Here is a 20,117-nt window from a genome sequence, read left to right as displayed (position 1 = left end):
GATCCATTGAGGCCTCCTAATAAATCCCTACTTTATTCTTTAGCTCCTGCAGTCTCTGTTCTAGGGCAGCCTTCCCAAGGCATCCCTTCCCTCTCCTTGCAGGCTGCAAGCACGTGAAGGGGATCCTCCTGTACGGGCCCCCGGGCTGCGGGAAGACGCTGATGGCGCGGCAGATCGGGAAGATGCTCAATGCCAGGGAGCCCAAGGTGGTCAACGGGCCCGAAATCCTCAACAAATACGTGGGGGAGTCCGAGGCCAACATCCGGAAGCTGTTTGCTGATGCAGAGGAGGAGCAGAGGAGGGTAAGGACACACAGGAATGGGGCGTGGTGGGAATGAGACCCGGAGAGGTCTGGAATCTCAGAATTACTTCTTGCATTAAAGGCAGAGTTGTTGGAACCCTGGTTACTGAGAATTTTAGACTTTCTGTGCTGTCAGGCACTGACCCCCAGGAGAACTCTGCACTTGACCTGAGGCCGTGGAGAAGCTTCCAAACCGGAATGATGAAACTGGGGTTGTGGGTGTGGAGTTCATTAGAAATGTGTAATGTCACATGGTGGAAAACTTAATGTTTTAGAATATAGTAACATATATATATATATATATATATATATATATATATATATATATATAAAACAAGAGGAGGCTGGTCCTTCTTCTTCACCTTCTTCTTCATAGGTTTAGGTAGTATTGTGTAATTAGATAAAAAAGTCTGCATTGTGGACCACGGGTTAAAAGTAAAAATAATTGAGTTAAAAAAAAAAAGTTATTGGGTTAAAAGTAAAAATAATTTCGGTGTCATTTCTTAATTAGACAGTTTATCCTTAAAAGACCTTCCAGAGAGAGACGACTCAATTTTTTAGTTTGTTAGAGTGAAGTGCTGTAAAACTCACAGTTTGTGAGAATTTAACATAGGTAAGAATTAATAAACATTTGAGTCCAAACAAGAAATACCATCTCACACATTTAATCCTGACCCTAGCAAAAAGAAAATACGACTCAACACACAGCCACTGCTTGGCTTGTGGTTATGGTTATTCCTGGTGAGTTGTGGAGTATTGGTGTTGTGCAGGCTCACACACAGTCAGCTGGGCTCCAGCCAGCCCTGCAGACAGGGACAGTGTGCTGAGATTCCATGCACAGTTGTTTGGGAGTAATATATAATAATATATAATAAATACAGCAGTGCCCACCCTGCTTGCTTTGGGTCATGTGCTGTCACATTCTCCAAAACTCCATAAAACTCAGATTGTGCAAGTTTTCCTGTATTTTTAGGTTTTTTTTTTTTTTTTTTTTTTTTTTTTTTTTTTTTTTTTTTTTTTTTTTTTTTTTTTGTGGAAGAGACATAATTTAATCTGTTTGGATTTTTCTTACAAAATTAAACTGGCACATAAGCTTTCAGGTTTTGGGTTGCAGGCATATTGGTGTGTTAGAGCACTTGAAGTGTTATAATCAATACATGGTTAATTTTTCTCAGAAAACTAATGGATGAGAATAATGTCTTGAAACTAGAGATCTTTGAAACTGGAAGTGAAGATAAAGATTCTGTTTTTTCCAGTGATGTTTTTTATCCATTGCTTTAGTTGGCTTTCAAAACCCCAATCTTTAGTTTCATGTTGTAAGTACTTCCTTCTTGTGTGCTATGGTAATTTTTCTCTGTTGTGGATCACTTGATCTTGATAGATTTTTCTGATAAAGAAAATCAAATGTCAGGCTAGTCACAGTTAAATACAGGGAAGTCTTTTTAGAAGTCATTAGCAAATGATCCCTTAATTTTATTCAGCTCACAAGACTCAGATTTTGGTGGTGACTTGAAATAATTTAATTTCTTCAGCAAAGGGTTTATTAGTCAGTCAATCAGCTCTGTGTGGTAACACAGACCCACGTGAACAATCTCCTGCTCCCTGGTGGCTGCAGTATCCCTGGGAGCTGCTTTCCCTTGGCAGTAACACATCTGTTAAATACACTCGATATCGGCCGCAGGGGCTGCGCCTGATGACAGCTGGGAGATTAAAAAGGTCTCCAAAAGGTTGGCATTGTGCTGCCTGTGCTGGGGCAGATTGCCAGGGCCAGCACATGCACCCAGTGATAACATGGTCTGCATTGGCCACAAAAGATGTTTTAGAGGTGGAAAATGAAGGGGAAAAGCTTCATAATGTAGTCACAAAAAGTATCCTGTTCTCTTACCAGCTGCAACTGCCTCACCCCTGAGTGAACCTGGAAATGGCAGTTCTGGGCTCCTTAAAAATATTATCAACAAAGCTGCTCTGGCAAGCTGTGTATTTGCCAAGTTCAGTCCAGCCTGGGGTGTTCCCACCCTGGTGCATCCCTCCCTCCACAGACAAGCCTTGTTCCCTGTGCCTGGTACCTGTCCCTTTCCCAGGTGCTGAGTGCTGGGACCCTTTGAGCTTTGGCCTTTGCTCGGCTTGCTCAACCTCGTGCTCTTCCTTAAAACCTGTGTAGCTGCAAAGTCCTGAGTTTGGGCAGAGCCCCCTGAGCCTCCTGATTTGGAGATGGGCAGGATGTTCCCCTGGAGAGGGGTGAGATAACACACGCACACACACACACACGTGTGATACTGAACACACAGCGAGTATCAGTGCTGTGTCTGCGTGGCTGAGCTTGGTGTTGATTTTGGATTGCTCTCAGCAATCAGACTGGTGACACTCCTGACACGTCCTCTCTCCCACAGCTTGGAGCCAACAGTGGGGTGCACATCATCATTTTTGATGAGATTGATGCCATCTGCAAGCAGAGGGGCAGCATGGCCGGCAGCACCGGCGTGCACGACACCGTGGTGAACCAGCTGCTCTCCAAAATCGATGGCGTGGAGCAGCTCAACAACATCCTGGTCATTGGTAGGTGGGGCTGCCTTGCTCTGTCCTAAGGGCTGGGTGGGCACTGTTGCCCTGATTTTTAAAAGTGTTAAGTTTTCTTTTATAGTTACTTTGAAAGTTTTAAAGTTCTCATAAAACTTCTTTAGCCTTCTGATAATGCTTACGTATTTGAGAGTCAGAGTTCCCACACAATTTCATGTATAAATAAAATAGTTTACATATTTCTCTGTGGGTGGAGAGAAATGATTGATTGATCTTTGGACTGGTGTGGTTGGAGAGGTGGTAATTCCATCCTCCAATCCACGGTCACCTTTGGAATTCTATAAATACCAGATGTTTGAATAAAACTGGGTCTTTTTCTCTTTGGAACTTACCAAGCTCCTGTGTACTCATTTTGTGTCCAATAGCGACAGGGCACTGCTGGGGTTTGCCTCACTGCAGGTCAGCTGAGGTGCCATGGCTGCTGTTGGAGCAGCATCAGCAGCGGGTTGAGAGGGAGATGCTGCTGTGGTTGGCAGATATTGCTGCTTTCAGCAATTTCCTTATTTAGTTTTTGATAAGGAGGGTTTCATAGTTTAGGGAAACCTGCAAGGACTGATAGAATTGATGTATCAGCCCGTGGGGGAGTGGGGCTGCTCCTGCTGTGCTTGTCCTGCTGCAGGAGCCCTGCAGGCACTGCACAAGGACAGGCCATGAGCACAGGTTTGATCCCCCTTGACTCTCCCTCTGGGCATTTCCCAGCATTCCAGAAGATGAGTGCCTTCTGTCTGTTTTCTTGGGACTCTTTGAGTGTCTCCCTGGCTCTATGGGCTGTACCAGGGGCTGGAAACCCCCTCAGGAAGCTCAGGTAACAGTGTTTTGTTTTAACTTTGACTTCAGGAATGACCAACAGACCTGACCTGATTGATGAGGCCCTGCTGAGGCCGGGGAGGCTGGAGGTGAAGATGGAGATTGGTAAGCACACTGCAGGTCCCAGTTCCTCAACTCCATGAACCTAAGCAGCAAAGCAAATACAGATCATAATGTGAGCCAGCCATCCCCAGCATGGCTCGGGTGCTGAACTTCCTGCAGCTCTCTCCAGAACATAAGTTAAATCAGACCAATAAAGTTCCACTTTGCACTTCCCTACTGATAAACCTGATCTGAGTTTCTACCCAGCAGAGTGGGCAGGGATGGGCAGGCAGGACCCTGAATATTTGTGTGAAGGAAAGGAGGCAAATAATGGTACAGGTCATTCTTGGGTGGGAATTGCAGGAAGGCCAGGCAAGAGCACTGGGTGAACTAAAAGTGGGCCAAGAGCTTGGATTGCCATTTCATCTGGCAACTGGAAGAGCAGCTGTCTGTCAGTAACTAGAAAGGGACCTTTGTAACTGTGCACACCCAGTGCAGGGTAAATTAGGGAATATCTGATCATACAGGCTTTGTTAAGAAAGTAAGCCCAGGTCATCTTAGATTAATGAGAACAAATCACTGGCTTTGCATTTGAGATCAGAATTTGGTCAGTGAAGGTTATGGTGGAGCCTAAAGGGTGACTGGCCTGGGGCCTCAGTGCTGAGGTGACAATTCCCTGAAGAAAGATGGAGTAGAGAACAGCCTGGGACTGGTGAAAAGCTCAGTGATCCTGGAATGAATTATCAGGTGACAAGGACTGAATGCTCTGGGTACTGTGCATGTTGTAAAATGTCTTTTCACATCCCCTCAACACAAACATTGACCAGTGCAAATATCAGATCCTTGGAGCAGAGCCTGGAAGGGGCTGAGCACAGTGGGGCTCAGGGTGATGTGCCAGACTGACAGGTTACACTTGTAAGAGAAGGATCTTCTGTATCTTCTGTATCTTCTGAAGCCATTGTGGGCTTCAGAAATTACTTGCTAAGGTGCAGGCTGGGAAATTATCACCTCAGCTGATGAAAAGGAACATTTTATAGGAATGATATGGACCATGTGAAGAGGAAAGTCAAGGCTCTGGATTTCGGGAGAGTAAACTTTCAGTTGATTCAGTAATTAGTGGATGTGACCCCTTAGGAAAGGGGATAGAGGAGCAGAACAGATTTTACCAGGGCCTGTGGTGACAGGGCAAGGAGCAGAGACTTAATGGACAGAGGACAGGGTCAGATGGGGTATAAGGAAGAAATCTGTTATGGACAGGGTGGTGATACCCTGGCACAGGGTGCCCAGAGCAGCTGTGGCTGCCCCTGGATCCCTGGCAGTGCCCAAGGCCAGGCTGGACACTGGGGCTGGAGCAGCCTGGGACAGTGGGAGGTGTCCCTGCCATGGCAGGGGTGGCACTGGATGGCCTTTAAGGTCACTGCAACTTAAACCATTCCATGGTAATTGCAAGGTGGGAGCTGGATTGAGGGATGCCAGGGGACTGACCAGATTGTCATTCCTGGTGTGGAAATCTGAGAGCAACCAACTTGGAGAAACCCTGAGGAGAGAAACTCAACCTTGTGCTGTTCTCTCTGGTTTGGTGGTGACACTGTTCAGTTTATCAGTTAATGTAATTGAATGTTCTCAGTGAAAAGCATCATCAAATACCCTCATTGTGAGTGCAAGCTGCTCGTGGTGAGAAGGGGCCTTGGAAGGAAGGGATGCTGAGGGGAGGGACAGGGGATTTGCAGTGCTGTGCTCAGGGGTTTGGGTGTGTTCTCTTCCCCATCCCAGGCCTGCCAGACGAGAAGGGCCGATTCCAGATCCTGCACATCCACACAGTGAGGATGAGGGAGCACCAGCTCCTGGCTGAGGATGTGGACATTGCAGAGCTGGCCGTGGAGACCAAAAACTTCAGTGGTGCTGAGCTGGAAGGTTTGGTTCGAGCTGCTCAGTCCACTGCCATGAACAGACACATAAAGGTCAGTCCTGTCATCTCCTACTGGGACAAAAAAGGGAAAATAATTATGTTTGGAATATTGAGTGTTTACTTGCAACTGGAAAGTGGCCTATCAGTGTACCTTAGGAGATGAAAGTCATGTGTGCACCACCTTTTCCCTGTGCTTTTCTTTCATTCTGGATTCCCTCTTCCCTCTCCTGCCCTCCAGGTGCCTCTTGCACAGCTTGGTGGGGTGGAAGGGGTGGTTTTTGAGGATGTTTTGCCAAAACCTGAAAGTCTTGAGCACAGTTTGTGCATTGGACCCAGGAGACAAGGTGGGAATTAGAACAGCAAGTTATAGGGAGGCTCTGCTGGAGCCTGAGCAGCTCAATGTGTTCATAAATGTTCTGTAAGGAGGGGGAGGTTACCATCTCAGAGCTGGTTTGGGGGCATAAAGACAAAGGTCACCAGTGGAGATCTGCAGGGGGCATTTGGAAGGATGTCAGTGAATTTTAGGTGTCCCCTGGGAGAGAGAATTCAGACAGGTGGAGGCAGGGATGGGGACAGGGGTCAAGTTCTTGGAGCTGGAATGGTCTGGAAATCCCAGCTCAGTCCTTGTGAGTGAAAACAGGAAAACAGCAAGGTTAGAATTTACCAGGAGAGGTGAACAGCAAAAGTGGGGCTGTGATTACACCATGGATCAAATCCCTGGTGTACTTGGATTGTGCTAGAACCAGGGTGTGGAATGGCAACAGGGGGTTTGAGGTACAGGAGGGTTTTCTTTGGAAAAATGGTTCAACTCAGATTCCTCAGCTTGAAGAAAGCATGGGGAAGGGTAATGGAGAGTGTGCTGGGATCAGGGAATGGGGATGGCTGTTCACTGTTTCCTCATGCAAGAACCAGAAGAGCAGAGGAGATGTGCTTTGTGTGGAGAAGGGTTCCAGCCATGGAAGGAAGAAGTCTTGGCGGAATTCAGAGGGCTTTGTTCAGTCTTCCATTGCAGATAAGTGCTGACATGGTGATCCCCCCACGTCCTCTGGCTCATGCAACCTTCCCAAGTCCCTCTGTTCCCTGGGAACACTTCCCTGCCTTCCCAGTCCCACTGGCTGGGGGGGTCAGTGTATCTGCAGGAGGGAGTTCAGGACCATGAAATGTCAGGGGTGTGAAGGCAGATGCAAAGCTCAATATTCAGGGGTGTTGAAATACGAGATGATGAGGTGGTGAGGAAGGAGCCTGAGGCACAGCCCCTGCTCCCCTGGCCAGGACTGGGGGCAGCTCCTGCAGGGAGAAGCTCTGTGGACATCAATCCCACAGCATAGGGACTGTAAAAATCTGCTCAGCCTCAAATGTGAGGAGAGCAAATCACACTTTCATTTAAGTGAGAAATCATTTGCTGCTTAGACATTTGTATCTCCTGGGAGTGCTCTTTCTAAAGGGAAAATTACTCTTCCTGCTAATTAGTCTTGTATAACCAGAATATTTGACAAGTTATTGTTTCATATAGCAGAAAGCCACAAACATCATCACTTTCTCATTTTCTTGTGCTCTGTCTCAAAAAAAAAAAAAAACAGCACTTTCCTTTGCAGGCAAAATATTTTCCTTAAATAATTAATTTTGCTTATAGTTGATGTTTTCTCAGTGCTTGAGCTTTGGGTGACTTTGGGGAGCATTGGTGTTTTGATCTATTCCCTGTTGTGCCAAGAAATCATGTGGGGAAAAGGGGAGATGGCAATGTGCAAATGTGAAAGAGCAGTCCCCTCCTCTGGGGTGCTTTGTGATCCACATCTCAGTAATGTATGGATGTATTTTCCACATGGGAGGTAGCCACGTGTTATTTTGCTTTTCAGACACTTTGACATAGTAATTTTGGGTAATATTCTTTATTCTGAAGTTGCTTCTAGCTAAATGATGCAGTAAAATACTTTATTCTTTCCTACAAGTACTGAAAACTTAAAATATACATCACAGGCCTGACCTAGTTTTCAGAAGCACCTGTGAGAAGCAAGAGCACGAATGGAAAATGAAGGGACATTGTCTTCTGAGTCATTTAAACTCTTGTGATTATCTCTCAAAGTGTGTGTGTGAAAAATTAAAACATGAACTCATTAAAGGCTGGGGAAATAAGAGCCCCCCTGGTTTTAAGTGTACACACAACTTCAGGAATTTATTGAGTGTTTCAGGTACCTTCATCTCCCTCTGCAAAGTAAAAAAGTGATCACCTGTACTGAAGATCCCCTCAGTTGTTTATTTGTATCTGTGTTTGTGCTTGGTGGGTGTTTTTGGGAGAAGGGACTCTCATTTCAGCCATTCTCTGGCTGCAGGTGTGTCTCTGGCACAGCAGGATTGGCCAGGCTGTGGTTGCTGGTTAGGGGCTGCATTTGCTGCTCTTCAAGACAAGCACCATGTCATTATTTTTATTCTTATTTTTCCTTCCCATGCTCAGGTGCACTCTGTTCTTGCAGGTCCCTGTTGGAGGGGAATGTCTGAGACACATCTCTGAGGGTTAAATGCAGTTTATTTGTCTTAGTTCCCAGCTCCAAAGGGTACCTATGTAATCCCAGTAAGTTCTAGAAGTTTGAACTGGGGTGAGGTCAGTCCCACACTGGCACCAGTCTGAGCCTCACTGACTCCTGGTTTGCAGCACAGCAGCAGCAAGGATGGGCCAGAGCTCCAGTCCTGTTCTTAGCTGGGGTGGTGTCTCTGGAATGGGGGTCACAGACATCCTCTGCACTTGAGCATCACCCAGTGGGGTGGGACAGCTGCCCTGAGTGGCTCTGTGGGGCTGGGATATGGCTCTTGGAGGTGGGGATGGCTCCAGGGTACCCAGCAAATGCCCCCACAGAAGCATTTTTCTTACTGACCCAGAGCAGCCACAGGCTGGGGCTGTGGAGGGAAGCTGGGGATGAGCTGGGTGGTGCTGCTGGACCTCAGTGTCCTTTATTGCCTTTCTAGGCCAGCAACAAAGTGGAGGTGGACATGGAGAAGGCAGAGAGCCTGCGAGTGACCAGAGGAGACTTCTTTGCATCCTTGGAGAACGACATCAAACCAGTAAGTGGGCACTGTGGGACTGCAGGACCAGGCACCCAGTGCAGTCAGTGATGGGAGGGACACTTCCTTTGGGGTCACACAGCAATGGTGCCCCATGGGCTGGTGTGTCCTGTGTTGTGAAACTGGGGAGCTCTGAGCTCTCTGCGTGCCTGCTGCTGCCCAGAGAGTCATGAAGAGAACTAGAACAGATAAAGAACAGCTGGGGGCTTTCTTCTCCTGGTCACAGCTTTCCCTTTTAGGCCACTTCAGTTCCTGGGTGACAGCTTTACCCTGGGCTGTAGGAGGAGGTTTAAGCCTCATTTCTGAGAATTGACTCCACACGGTGTGGAGTCAGAACCCACTGGTAACCTGCACTGACTAGAACTGCTTGTGAGGGCGTATGAAAAGATGATTCTGAACGTGCCTGGTCTCCACCTGTGTTCAGCCCTCTGAGCTGGAATGCTGTGAGTCACCAGGAGCTGTGACTGTCTCACTTCAGCATCTTCCAGAGCCTTGCTCCTGGTCATTTTTGTTTAATTGTTTCATGGTTTTTCTGATGGGATGAAAAATTCTTTGGTAAAAGAAGTGTTCCCTCTCTTCTACAGGCATTTGGAACCAACCAGGAAGACTATGCCAGCTACATCATGAATGGCATCATTAAGTGGGGGGACCCAGTGACGAGGGTGTTGGATGATGGGGAGCTGCTGGTGCAGCAGACCAAGAACAGTGACCGCACTCCCCTGGTCAGCGTCCTGCTGGAAGGTACAGCTGAGGGGAAACACGTGGGAAATCCCCTCTGGAGACTGCTCCTGCTCACCTCTGACATCCTGCACCTGCAGCAAACACCTTGGGGGAGAAATGGAATCGGGCTCTTTCAGTTTGCTTGGGTGAAACTGCTTTGGATACTGCAGAAAACTGTCTGCTCAGCCAAAGGGAATCCTGTGCTTGGAGCAAAGGAGAAGGGAATGTACCCACTAAATAACCAAAATGTACCCAGTGGAGAACCTGAATTTGGCTGGTTTACAGTGGAGATGTCTCTATCTGAGTCAGTTGCCTAAATTCTCTGAAGTCACTGGAGAGCTCATCAGTGCAATTAGCTGAGTTTAAACAGCCACATTTGGGTGTCTCTGTCAGTTAAAGGTGGATTCCCTCTATCCAGACTGTTACTGCCTAAGGAGAGTTTTCAGATATTGGAAACTGGTTCCAGTATCTGTGTTACAGGTTTTGGAGGAGAATTTTTTATATTGGAGTAGAATTTGTTACTTATCTCTTCCCTTTTTCCTTTCCCAAAGTCCCAAAAGATGTGTTACCACTGTTGCTTGTATGTAGCTTTGGAGTTAACCCTGAGTAATTCTTTGTGTTAGTGCCCAGCAATTTCTTCTGTCCCTCCAAACTGATTCATGTTGGCTGCATGGATTCAGGTGTGTCTTTGGTCTCTGAATTACCTTGGTGTGAATTCAGGCAAATAACAAATTGCCTTTGCCAGCATTTCCCTGGTGTGCCTGCTGCTGACTTGTTTGCCAAGGTGCCAGCAGAGATCATACTAAGACAGGACATCAGCTCAAGAAATCTATCCTAAACACAAACTCACACATTTTGGTCCCATGGCTGCTCCTACAGAAAGTGTAATGGCCTCTTCTGAGTAGTGGCAAATCATTCTGCATATGCTCAAGTAGTTCCATTAATTGCCTTCACGTGGAGCATCGGGTTGCACCAGGAGTTAGTGTGTTCCTTCTGCAAGCAGGAAAAACATTCATTTCACACTGCAGATGCCTCTGGATGGAATTCTAAACATACCCTAAGTATCATTCACACTGAGCATTGTCAGAGCTGTTTTCTCCCTTGTTTATTCCTTGTTTGTCCTTTGCTTCAGGCCCCCCCCACAGTGGGAAGACTGCTTTAGCAGCAAAAATAGCAGAAGAATCCAACTTCCCCTTTATCAAGATCTGTTCTCCTGATAAGATGATTGGATTTTCTGAAACAGCCAAGTGCCAGGCCATGAAGAAGGTACGTGTGTGTCGTCCCCTGTGCCTGGTGACAGCCCAGTTCTGGGTTCTCTCCTGGAGAGAAAGGTGAATTACCCTTGGGATGGTGTTTCTGCTCTCTCTAGGCCTGGAAATCTTACATATATTTATTTATAAGGTTGGATGAATCACAGAATTGTAGAATGGGTTGGGAGGGACTTTAAAGCCCATCCAGTGCCACCCTTGCCATGGGCAGGGACACCTTCCACTATCCCAGGGTGCTCCAAGCCCTGTCCAACCTGAACTTGGGCACTGCCAGGGATCCAGGGGCAGCCACAGCTGCTCTGGGCACCCTGTGCCAGGGCCTGCCCACCCTCACAGGGAACAATTCCTTCCCAATATCCCACCTAACCCTGCCCTCTGGCAGTTTGAAGCCATTCCCTCCTGTCCTGCACACCAGACTCCTGTCACAGTGTTTGCGTGGCACTGAGTGTCTCAGGGAAGGTTTCAAGTCTCAGTTCTGGTGTGTGATCCTGGCAAACAGTGCAGCAGAACAGATCTGGGCTGAGCAGGTCTGGAACTCTGCCTGTGGAGGGGGAGGCAGGAAGGGCTTAGGGCTGCACCTGGGGGAACAGATCCTGCCTGAGTGGGACTGGGACCGTTCTGAGGTGGGGTCTTCAGATAAATGTGAGGTTTAGCAACCTGGGGAGCTGAATGTTACTCTGAGCACATTGGTGCAGGGTTGTAGAGTTTGTAAGGGAAGGAAGGTTCTTAGGAGAAGCAGTGGAGGTCCAGTTTGTGACTTGGATTCCAAAAGGAGCCTTTGGATTCACTGGAATCAGGGTTTGCTGGAGCAGGGCTGCAGCACCACTGCTGTCCTTAGTGCTGCCTCCTGCTCACACCCAGAGCTGTGCAGGACACTGTGCTGCTCCAGGCAGGGTGACTGGGGCCGACATCCACACCTGGGTCAGTCCCTTCTCTCTGCAGGCTGCTGTTCTGGGCAGTACCCAATATCCAGCCTGAGGAGAAAAGCTTCACAGCTGTGTTACAGCTGGGGAGGTTCTCTGTGTGTGTGTGTGACATTATCAGTGTTGCCCCAGCTCCAAAACCAGAGGAACGGTGCTGGTTTCTCCCTGGCTTACAGTGAACCTCTGGGCAGCTGCTTGTTGCCAAGGGTGGGGGGGTTAAATGAATAAATAAACTAAATTTGTGGAGATGGCAGTGTTTTATTGCCTGCAGGGAGCTTGGTCTCTCGTTACCTACCTGTTTCATTCCCAGATTATTCCTCTCAGTGCTGCTGTGTTCAGCTGAACCCACATCAGCAGGCCCAGCTGTGACTGTCACAGTCCTGTGGCTGAGGTTTAACACTGAGATATTTCACTGTTTTTCAGATCTTTGATGATGCTTACAAGTCCCAGCTCAGCTGTGTTGTTGTGGATGACATTGAGCGACTTTTAGGTGAGTCAGGAGGAGGGAGAGCTGTGCTGGCTGCTGCAGAAATATTGATGTATTTGCAATGTTGAAACATTGCAAACTGGGAATTATCTGGAACCATTTACTTCAGGGGCATTGAACTGGTTTTGATACAGTGAAGTGGCTTAAATGTGCATCTGCTCCATGGACATTAGAATGTGTTTTTCCTTTCAGATTATGTCCCAATTGGACCTCGGTTCTCCAATCTGGTTTTGCAAGCCCTTCTGGTGCTGCTGAAGAAAGCCCCCCCTCAGGTAAGGCAGGGGTGCCCTGTTCCTGCAGGAATGGGACAGTGGGAGCTCTGTGGCTGCCTGAGAGCTGCCAGTGCCATTAATGCTTTGTCTGAGTCAGCCACGTTAATCCAGCCTGCTGCTCTTCATTCACTTGGACATTTCTAGGATAACCACAAGGGATTCAGCTTGAAATATCTGATTACTGGGGGCTGAATCTTCTGCAGTTAGTCCTAAAAATACTGACTAAGGAAACCAGTTTAACCTTCACCATGTAAAGCTGAATTGTGCCAGCTGCCTGCCCCCTGAGGAGCTGTTCAGGCCAGATCCACCCTTGGCTCAGCCACGTGCTCCCTCCCTATTTATAAATCAATTTCTGTGCAATCTGTGATTGTGGCTGTCAGGGGTTTAATTTGTTCTTAACTTGAAATATCAGGTGTTAATTACAATGATTGAGGGAAGCTTAAGATCTTGTCTCTCGTGCTGATCCTGTCTGTTTGCACTTTGTGTGTCGATGAGATTTAAGAACATTACAAGTGCTGAGGGTTCTGCAGCTCGTGCTGGGTGAGACAGGCAGGCTGAGACTCCTTTCTTGTTTGCCATTTTCCTGTCCTTCACTGCGTTTCTGCTCTGTGTGTGAGAGATCTGCATGAATAAATAACATCGTAACAGGAACACCTTGAAAGTTGGTGTCAGGAAAAAGCAGAGAAGCACAGTCTGGCTGAAGTCAGTTTTTTGTCATGTTTAATATCCTGGCACAGGAGCGTGTGCGTGAGTGTTGTTTTCATTAGAGAGTTTGGTGAAAAGACCTTTCAAATCCAGGACTTTGAACTAAATTGTAATGCCACAGGCCCTGAGTTCCCTGTGTGACTGTCAGCCTGGGAGAACAAAGATTTTCCCAGCGAGCTTTCTAGGCCATGTGAAGTCTGTAGCACAACAGCATCCAAGTTTTATCACATGCTTGGAACAGAGCAGCTGCCTGTGTGCAGCAGCACAGCCAGTCCTGGTCACCTCATCTCCTGTAATCCCTGACCTGCTCCAGGCTGTTCCACAGTGCCAGGACATGGCTGTTCCATAAATCAATAGGGAAAACAGAACTTGATTTGGTTCAGCTTTCAAAGGAACTTAAAGTATTAAATTGTCCATTTGCCCATTGCATTTGGTGCTTGCTTGCTGCTGCTGGGCTGCACTTTGAGTGGCACTGGGGCTCCCAGGAGCAGGACATGGGCTGCAGCTCACAGATATTTGCCAAGTTTGCACTTGTTGCAGAGATTTGTGCTCAGCAGGGTTTGAAATGCCCTGGGGGCTGGGAGACTCTGCCTTGACAGCCAATATTATGGTGACTTAAGCCATAAATTGTTGGAGGGTAGAGAATGAGTTTGCTGAGGAAATGTCACTGGTTGATTGATCATGTGGGTTTTTTTCTTTTTTTTTTTTTTTTTTTTTTTTTTTCCCTAAGTGTCCAGTGTTGGCTTTGTGGGAATCAGGACATGGGGTGAGCTGGGCCCTTTGGGCTGCCCTGCCCTGGCAGTTCTGGGGACAGGGCTCTTCCTGGTGTGGTTGTAGTGAGTTCCCTGGGATAGCTGTGCATGTGGGGATCTTGGGCACTTGAAAACCCAAAGCTGTGTGTGAGAAATAGAGTTGTGCAGGAAAGACCTTTTCTGCTGTGACAATTTACTGTTAAAAGGGTTGGATTTGGGCACAGAGACTCTTTGGGAGTTTTGAACTCAGTAAGGAATCCATGATGGAAATAATCCTGAGGGTTAATCAACACCTTCCAAGTCCCCTCTGTGATTACAAGTTGCCTTGAGGAGCAGTTTCTTTGAGGGAATGGCTGATCTCAGGGGGTTGCTGGAATTTGAGATGCAGATACAGGCTCTAAGTGCATGAGCAGCATCAGTGGGACTGACCTGCGTGGGGACAAAACACTGTGGATTTCTGTGTGAATGGGATCATGATTTAGGATCATTCCTTGTAAAAATGGGATGTCCTGGGACATCCCTGTGCTGAGAGAAATTCTTGGCAGGATGCTGGGGAGACAATACCTGTTACCCTTTGCTTCAGTGTTTCACTCGTGGGGGGCACCTGAAATACTGAGCTCATTTCAAAGAATCATTGGGCTGGGAGGGACTTTAAAGCCCATCTCATTCCACCCCCTGCACTTCCAGGGATCCAGGGCTTCTTTGGGAGTTCCATTGCAGGCCTCCCCACCCTGACAGGGAAGAATTTCCTTCCAATATCCATCTATCCCTGCTCTTCCCCCTTGTCCTGTCACCACGGCTGCAGCCACTGCTGTGGCCCAGATTATGAATTCACTGGGGTGTCACGTCACTTGCAGGGATATTCTTGATGTGCAAGCAGCTCCCTGCAATCACTGCAGGCTCTGTGTGGAAGAGAAGCGTTTCTGGGATGAAATGTTATTAATTATGCATCGAGGTGTGTGTCTCTGTTGAATTGAAGCTGCCTCCCAGGCTCCACTCTTCTGAAGGAGGCTGGATTATTGGAACGTGGTGTGGGAAGGGCAAACACTTGAAGGTTCTGGTTTTCTTTTGAGAGTAAACACTTTAAATAAACTAGAAACCTCTCTGAGCTTGCTTTAAATTGCCAGTCACAGCTCCTGCTTGTGGTTCCACTCAGCAGTGTTAAATAGTGCTATCTGTTACTGCTGCTTCAAGAGGACTGAAAACCATTCCATTTTGTTCAGCATCTTTTTTTAAACCAATTAAAAATCTTTTCTGAAATGCCTTGAAGAGAAGAAAATAAACCATGTTCTCTTGGGTCTTTAATTCAATCAAGTTTGCCTGTGTTGTGCAGGAGCAGGGACTGGGGGATGGAAAGGCTGAAAAGGGCTGTCTCAGCAGGGAGCCGAGCAGGAGAAAAAGCCTTCCCTGAGAACTGAGCAGCAGCAGCTCCCAAAGCCGGGGCTGCTTCATCTACATGCAGAGTCACACGGGCCCTGGAGGCTCTCCCCAGCCCCACCGAGGTTCACATGTGCCTCCCTGCTGCTTCCCAACAATCGGCCTGGGCGGAGGGACCCTCAGCATCCCCAGCGAGCCAGAGTGGGCTGGGCAGGCTCAGGGAACGTCTGCCTGGGCAAGGTGCCCTCCAAGGGACACCCGCTCCTGGGGCTGCCCTTCCATCACTCCCAGAGCCCCCAGCCCCTTCCCTCCAAGGGACACCCGCTCCTGGGGCTGCCCTTCCATCACTCCCAGAGCCCCCAGCCCCTTCCCTCCAAGGGACACCCGCTCCTGGGGCTGCCCTTCCACTGCTCTCTGAGCCCCCAGCCCCACTTTCAAAGTGAGATTCATGCCTGGGGATGTCCTTCCATCACTCCCAGAGCCCCCAGCCCTTCTTCTTGAAGGGAGACTCTCTTCTGCTCCCAAAACCTCCAGCCCCTTTTCTCACTGGGACACTGGAGGCTTTTGACAATTGACGAAAGTTACAGGGAAATAATCTCCTTGTTTGATGTAATCCCAGATGCATTCTTGATTCCACATCACTTGGTGTGAATTGGAAGCAATTCCAGTCACCAGTGATGTTACTTCTTTGTGCACAAACCTGGGGAATTGTGTGTCTCCCTTTGCATGTGAGGAATTCCCAAGACCCCAAACACAAGGATAAAGGTGTACAAGGGTCCTGGGCACAGTGAGCAGCTGGTGGGTGACAGAGGCACCTCAGTGTCACCAGTGCCTGGTTCCAGCAGAGCTCTGGCTCCCCTTGCCTGGGGCTGGCTGGATTTGCTGAGATTCTGTAGCTGGGGACTCCACTGACTTGTTGAGGCTCCAGCTGCTCACAGCAGAGTCTGTAACTGTGTCATGTTCTGGTTCCCCCTGGGCAGAGATGTGCTGCCTGCTGGCAAGTGGCTGCTGTGGTAGAGGAATCCATGCTGGAAAGTTTAATTGGTTCAAGAGGCTTCTCCAAATCCCACAGTTCTGTGCATGAGAACGTCCTTCAGTCAGGTAAAATTCCTGCAGCAGAGGGGTCAGCTCTGGGCTCATCCCTTTCCTAGAAGGCAGAAGGGCAGGACACACACCTCTGTTCTGTCCCCCTGTCAGCACAGAGGGATCTTGGGCTCCAAGCCAGGCCACTTTGCCTAAAAACGGACAGGATGAATTCAGGTCTAAGGCTGTGCCTGTGTCTGATCTCTGGTGATGGAAGAACTGGGCTGGAACTGCCCTGGCTGTGAATCTGACACCAAATCATCTTAAGCTGTTCCTCCTTCCTTGGTAATTTACTCTCATGTTATGCCTGATTTTTGGAAGTTTGGCTTGAATCCTGATTTTCTGTGGGCTGAACACATGGTACATTGCCTTCACTATGGCTGCTGTAGAAATTAAGGATGAAAAAAGTGAATTTTTCTGAAAATGGGACCACATAATCAGTACATGAAGGCCTGTGCTGTGTGCTCTGGGATGACCCTGCAGGAGCAGGGAGTGGCACCATGGCTCCTTCCAGCCTGAGCCATCCTGGGATCCTGGAACAAGAACAAATCCCAGGAAATCAGTGCAGAGGAGCTGGGTGAGGGCAGCCTTTTCAGTTTGATGGCCTTTCCTGCTGCCTCCATAATTCCTGGGGCAAGCAGTGCTGCCCTGGGGGTTCTCACTTGTTTGTTGGGTTGCCTGAAAGTCTGAGGAGCTCGAGGGACTCCTGCCCTGTCAGTGCTGGGGTCACTCTGGCTGCTTTCCAGGGGTCAGGTTTAAAGGATGGGAGTTGAAGGCATGGCTTCTGAGGAAAGCAGGGAAAAATCAGGATCTTTTGGGTGGAGCTGTTAAAAATTTGAAGTACTTATGAGGAGTAGCCATCTGTTCTGAGGAGCTCCCAGCCACGTCAGTGGTTCAGGGACCTGGGAATAGATTTTAACAGAGATATCTAAAAATTTCTCATGGATCTGCCCTCTGGGAACTCATCCTGGTGCTTTTCAACCTTGTTAAGCCTTTCCATTCTTAGCACTGTGCGTGCCTGAGTCCAGCTGAGCTGTTGGTGAGAGCAAGCACCCTTTAGTTCAGTTTATCTGATGTTTGAGAATTCCTTCTTGTGCTCCCTGGTTTCTGAAATGACAAGCAGCAGTCTCTCTCTCATCTCCTCTACACCACCTATGATTTTATAAACCTCTCTGTTTTTACCAAGGATCTATTTAGGGAAGTTATTCCCTATTTCTGATCATCCCTGGTCTTTCTTTGACTTCTCCAACTAAACAGAATTATAGAAACATGAAATGATTTGGGTTGGAAGGGACCTTAAAGCCCATCCAGTGCCACCCCTGCCATGGCAGGGACACCTCCCACTGTCCCAGGCTGCTCCAAGCCCTGTCCAGCCTGGCCTTGGGCACTGCCAGGGATCCAGGGGCAGCCACAGCTGCTCTGGGCACCTGTGCCAGGGCCTGCCCACCCTCACAGGAAAGAATTCCTGCCCAATCTCCCATCCATCCCTGCCCTCTGGCAGGAGGAAACCATTCCCCCTTGTCCCAGGTCCCTCCCCTGCTCTCCTGGAGCCCCTTTAGGCACTGGAAGGTTCTCTAAGGTGTCTCCAGGCCCTTCCCTTCTCCAGGTGAACGTCCCAGCTCACAAATGGTGGATTTGAAGTTGTATTTGGAACAGGAAGGAACTCCTGGATTCACATGGCACAATGGTGATCCTGTTTTGCTCTTTTCCTGTTCTCAATCTGTCCCAGTGGTCGCACACAGAGTGAGATTGAGCTGGTGTTCCCACAGAATTCCCACAGGGGCCAGTGCCAGTGGTTCCCCCAGTGGTCACAGGGCTCTAGAGCCCTTCCTGTGTGTGCAGCCATCTCCCCCTGCCCTGCTGGCTTTGGCTCCAGCTGACTCAGGCTGGCACTGGCTGGGTTGGCCACCACTGAACTGGTCCTTTAGGAAATGTTTGCTGGATGAGTCCAGAGCTTGGGCAGCTTTCCTGGGAGGAGGAGTGTGTCATCTGGGCTCCAGCAGCTGGGAAGGAAAGGCTGAGACTGAGATCAGTCATGGACACCTGAAGTGCCAGCAGGTAAAACTCCCCTCACTGGGGCATTCCTGTGCTGCCTGTGTCCTTTCCTGATGAAACTCCGAGCTAAATTCCATTTTTATTGTGATCAGGCACAGACTTCATTAATGTATGAGGGCAGCATCCCTCAGGCAGCCACTCTGAGGTAGTTATCCTCTTGATTGATGCCTGATCAGTGTGCCAGGCACTGTACACATGCTGGGAGCTATATTTGGGGAACAGACACTGCCTGGGTGCAGCTGAGAAGTTTTTTCCCTCTTAAATGCTCATAGTTCATGGGAAACTGTTATTAACACAGCCCCTTGCCCAAGCTGTTCAGGATTTTGAGAGTTCCATACAGTAATAAATAAGTTTTTAGGAGAACCACTTCTGAAGCAGATAGGTCTGGGTGTTCCAGCACTTGCAGGAGGGGTTGTTCTGTGTTTTGGAGGCCTCAGTTCTGGTCAAGAGTCTGTCCTTGCCTTCCTCTGTGCCCTGGTACCTCAGCTGTGTAGCAGTGAAGCTGTTGGAGGTGCGTGGCATGTGTATGGATGGTTAGGTGTCTTGGTTTGAACAGACAGGTGTCTGCTAAGGAAGGCAGGAGCCTCCCTTGAAATGGAAAATGTAAACCCTCTCCCTCCAAATTATTATAATTTTGAAATTAAGAGGCTCTCAGGTGAAGATATGGGAATAGGAATAACAGTTCTTTAATAAGAAAGTTAAAAATACAAATGCAATAATACAAACAAAAAAACCAAACCCACTGGGAGAGTCAGAGCAGGCCCTGGCACCTGTGTGTCAGGGTGGTGGCAGCAGTGCCATTCCATGGGGGCTCAGCCCTCCTGCAGTGCCAGCTGTGCTTCTGCTGGAGCAGGATCCTGGACAAGGCTGGAGTTTTCCTCTGGAGCTCCAGGGCTGCTGGAGATGGGCCTGGGCTCCCTCTGGGAATGCAGTGGGGCAGAAAGCTGCTCCTCTGGGAATGCAGTGGGGCAGAAAGCTGCTCCTCTGGGAATGCAGTGGGGCAGAAAGCTGCTCCTCTGGGAGTGCAATGGGGCAGAAAGCTGCTCCTCTGGGAATGCAGTGGGGCAGAAAGCTGCTCCTCTGGGAATGCAGGGGGGCAGAAAGCTGCTCCTCTGGGAATGCAGTGGGGCAGAAAGCTGCTCCTCTGGGAATGCAGTGGCCAAAGGCTGCTGTGCTGTTCCAAGGTCAGATTGGATCCAGGTAGGAATGCTTGGCTCCTCCCCCTGGGCAGAGCCTTTCCCCATGGGATGATGGAATTTTCTCAGCCATGCAGGGACACTCAGTGGCCATGAACAGCAGAGATCTCCTGGAGGGAGGATTGGCTGTGGGAGAGATAAAGAAAACTGCCCAAAGAGCAGCAGAGAGCTGCCCCAGCTCTGACAGATGGCAGTGGAACACACACCCCCAGCTAAATCTTTCAACCTAAGACATTAGGATTCCTTGGCTAAGGGAGCAGGAATTCTCCTTTGCTGAGTTTCAGGGTCTGCAGCATCAGCCACAGCAGCACCATGGGAGGAGCAAGAGCTCCCTGAGGAGAGGGTGGTGAGGAAATACAGAGCAATGACAGCAAAAACAGGCAGAGCTGAGATGAAATGTTCCCAGTCAGTTCTGCTGCTAATCCCTGAGTGCTCCTGGAGCAGTTCTGCTGCCCTGCCACGGGATCTCAGCAGGCTGAGGCACCTCTAAGCCCTGTCTTTGGGAGCAGATGTCTCTGTTTGGGCCACACCTGTGGGCTCAGGAGCAGGACGTGGTTCAGGTGTTCTGGGGACTCATCTCACACAG

At 48.8% G+C, this 20,117-nt stretch overlaps 1 protein-coding gene across 2 annotated transcripts in view; it reads left to right on the top strand.

Moving 5' to 3' along the window:
- NSF (N-ethylmaleimide sensitive factor, vesicle fusing ATPase) overlaps positions 1-20,117 on the top strand; it is an 80,042-nt gene that overhangs the window by 47,694 nt on the left and 12,231 nt on the right. For both annotated transcript variants that reach the window (XM_054000290.1, XM_054000291.1), the window contains exons 9-17: positions 103-302; positions 2,692-2,857; positions 3,716-3,790; positions 5,501-5,688; positions 8,598-8,693; positions 9,278-9,434; positions 10,546-10,679; positions 12,028-12,094; positions 12,284-12,363. In XM_054000290.1, coding sequence (XP_053856265.1) covers positions 103-302; positions 2,692-2,857; positions 3,716-3,790; positions 5,501-5,688; positions 8,598-8,693; positions 9,278-9,434; positions 10,546-10,679; positions 12,028-12,094; positions 12,284-12,363 — 1,163 coding nt within the window. The remainder of the gene's footprint in view (positions 1-102; positions 303-2,691; positions 2,858-3,715; positions 3,791-5,500; positions 5,689-8,597; positions 8,694-9,277; positions 9,435-10,545; positions 10,680-12,027; positions 12,095-12,283; positions 12,364-20,117) is intronic.

This window comes from Vidua macroura, chromosome 27 (assembly GCF_024509145.1).
Source record: "Vidua macroura isolate BioBank_ID:100142 chromosome 27, ASM2450914v1, whole genome shotgun sequence".
Classification (NCBI taxonomy): Eukaryota; Metazoa; Chordata; class Aves; order Passeriformes; family Viduidae; genus Vidua; species Vidua macroura.
The sequence above is the reverse complement of the archived record's forward strand: the minus strand, read 5'-3'. Positions and strand labels throughout refer to the sequence as shown.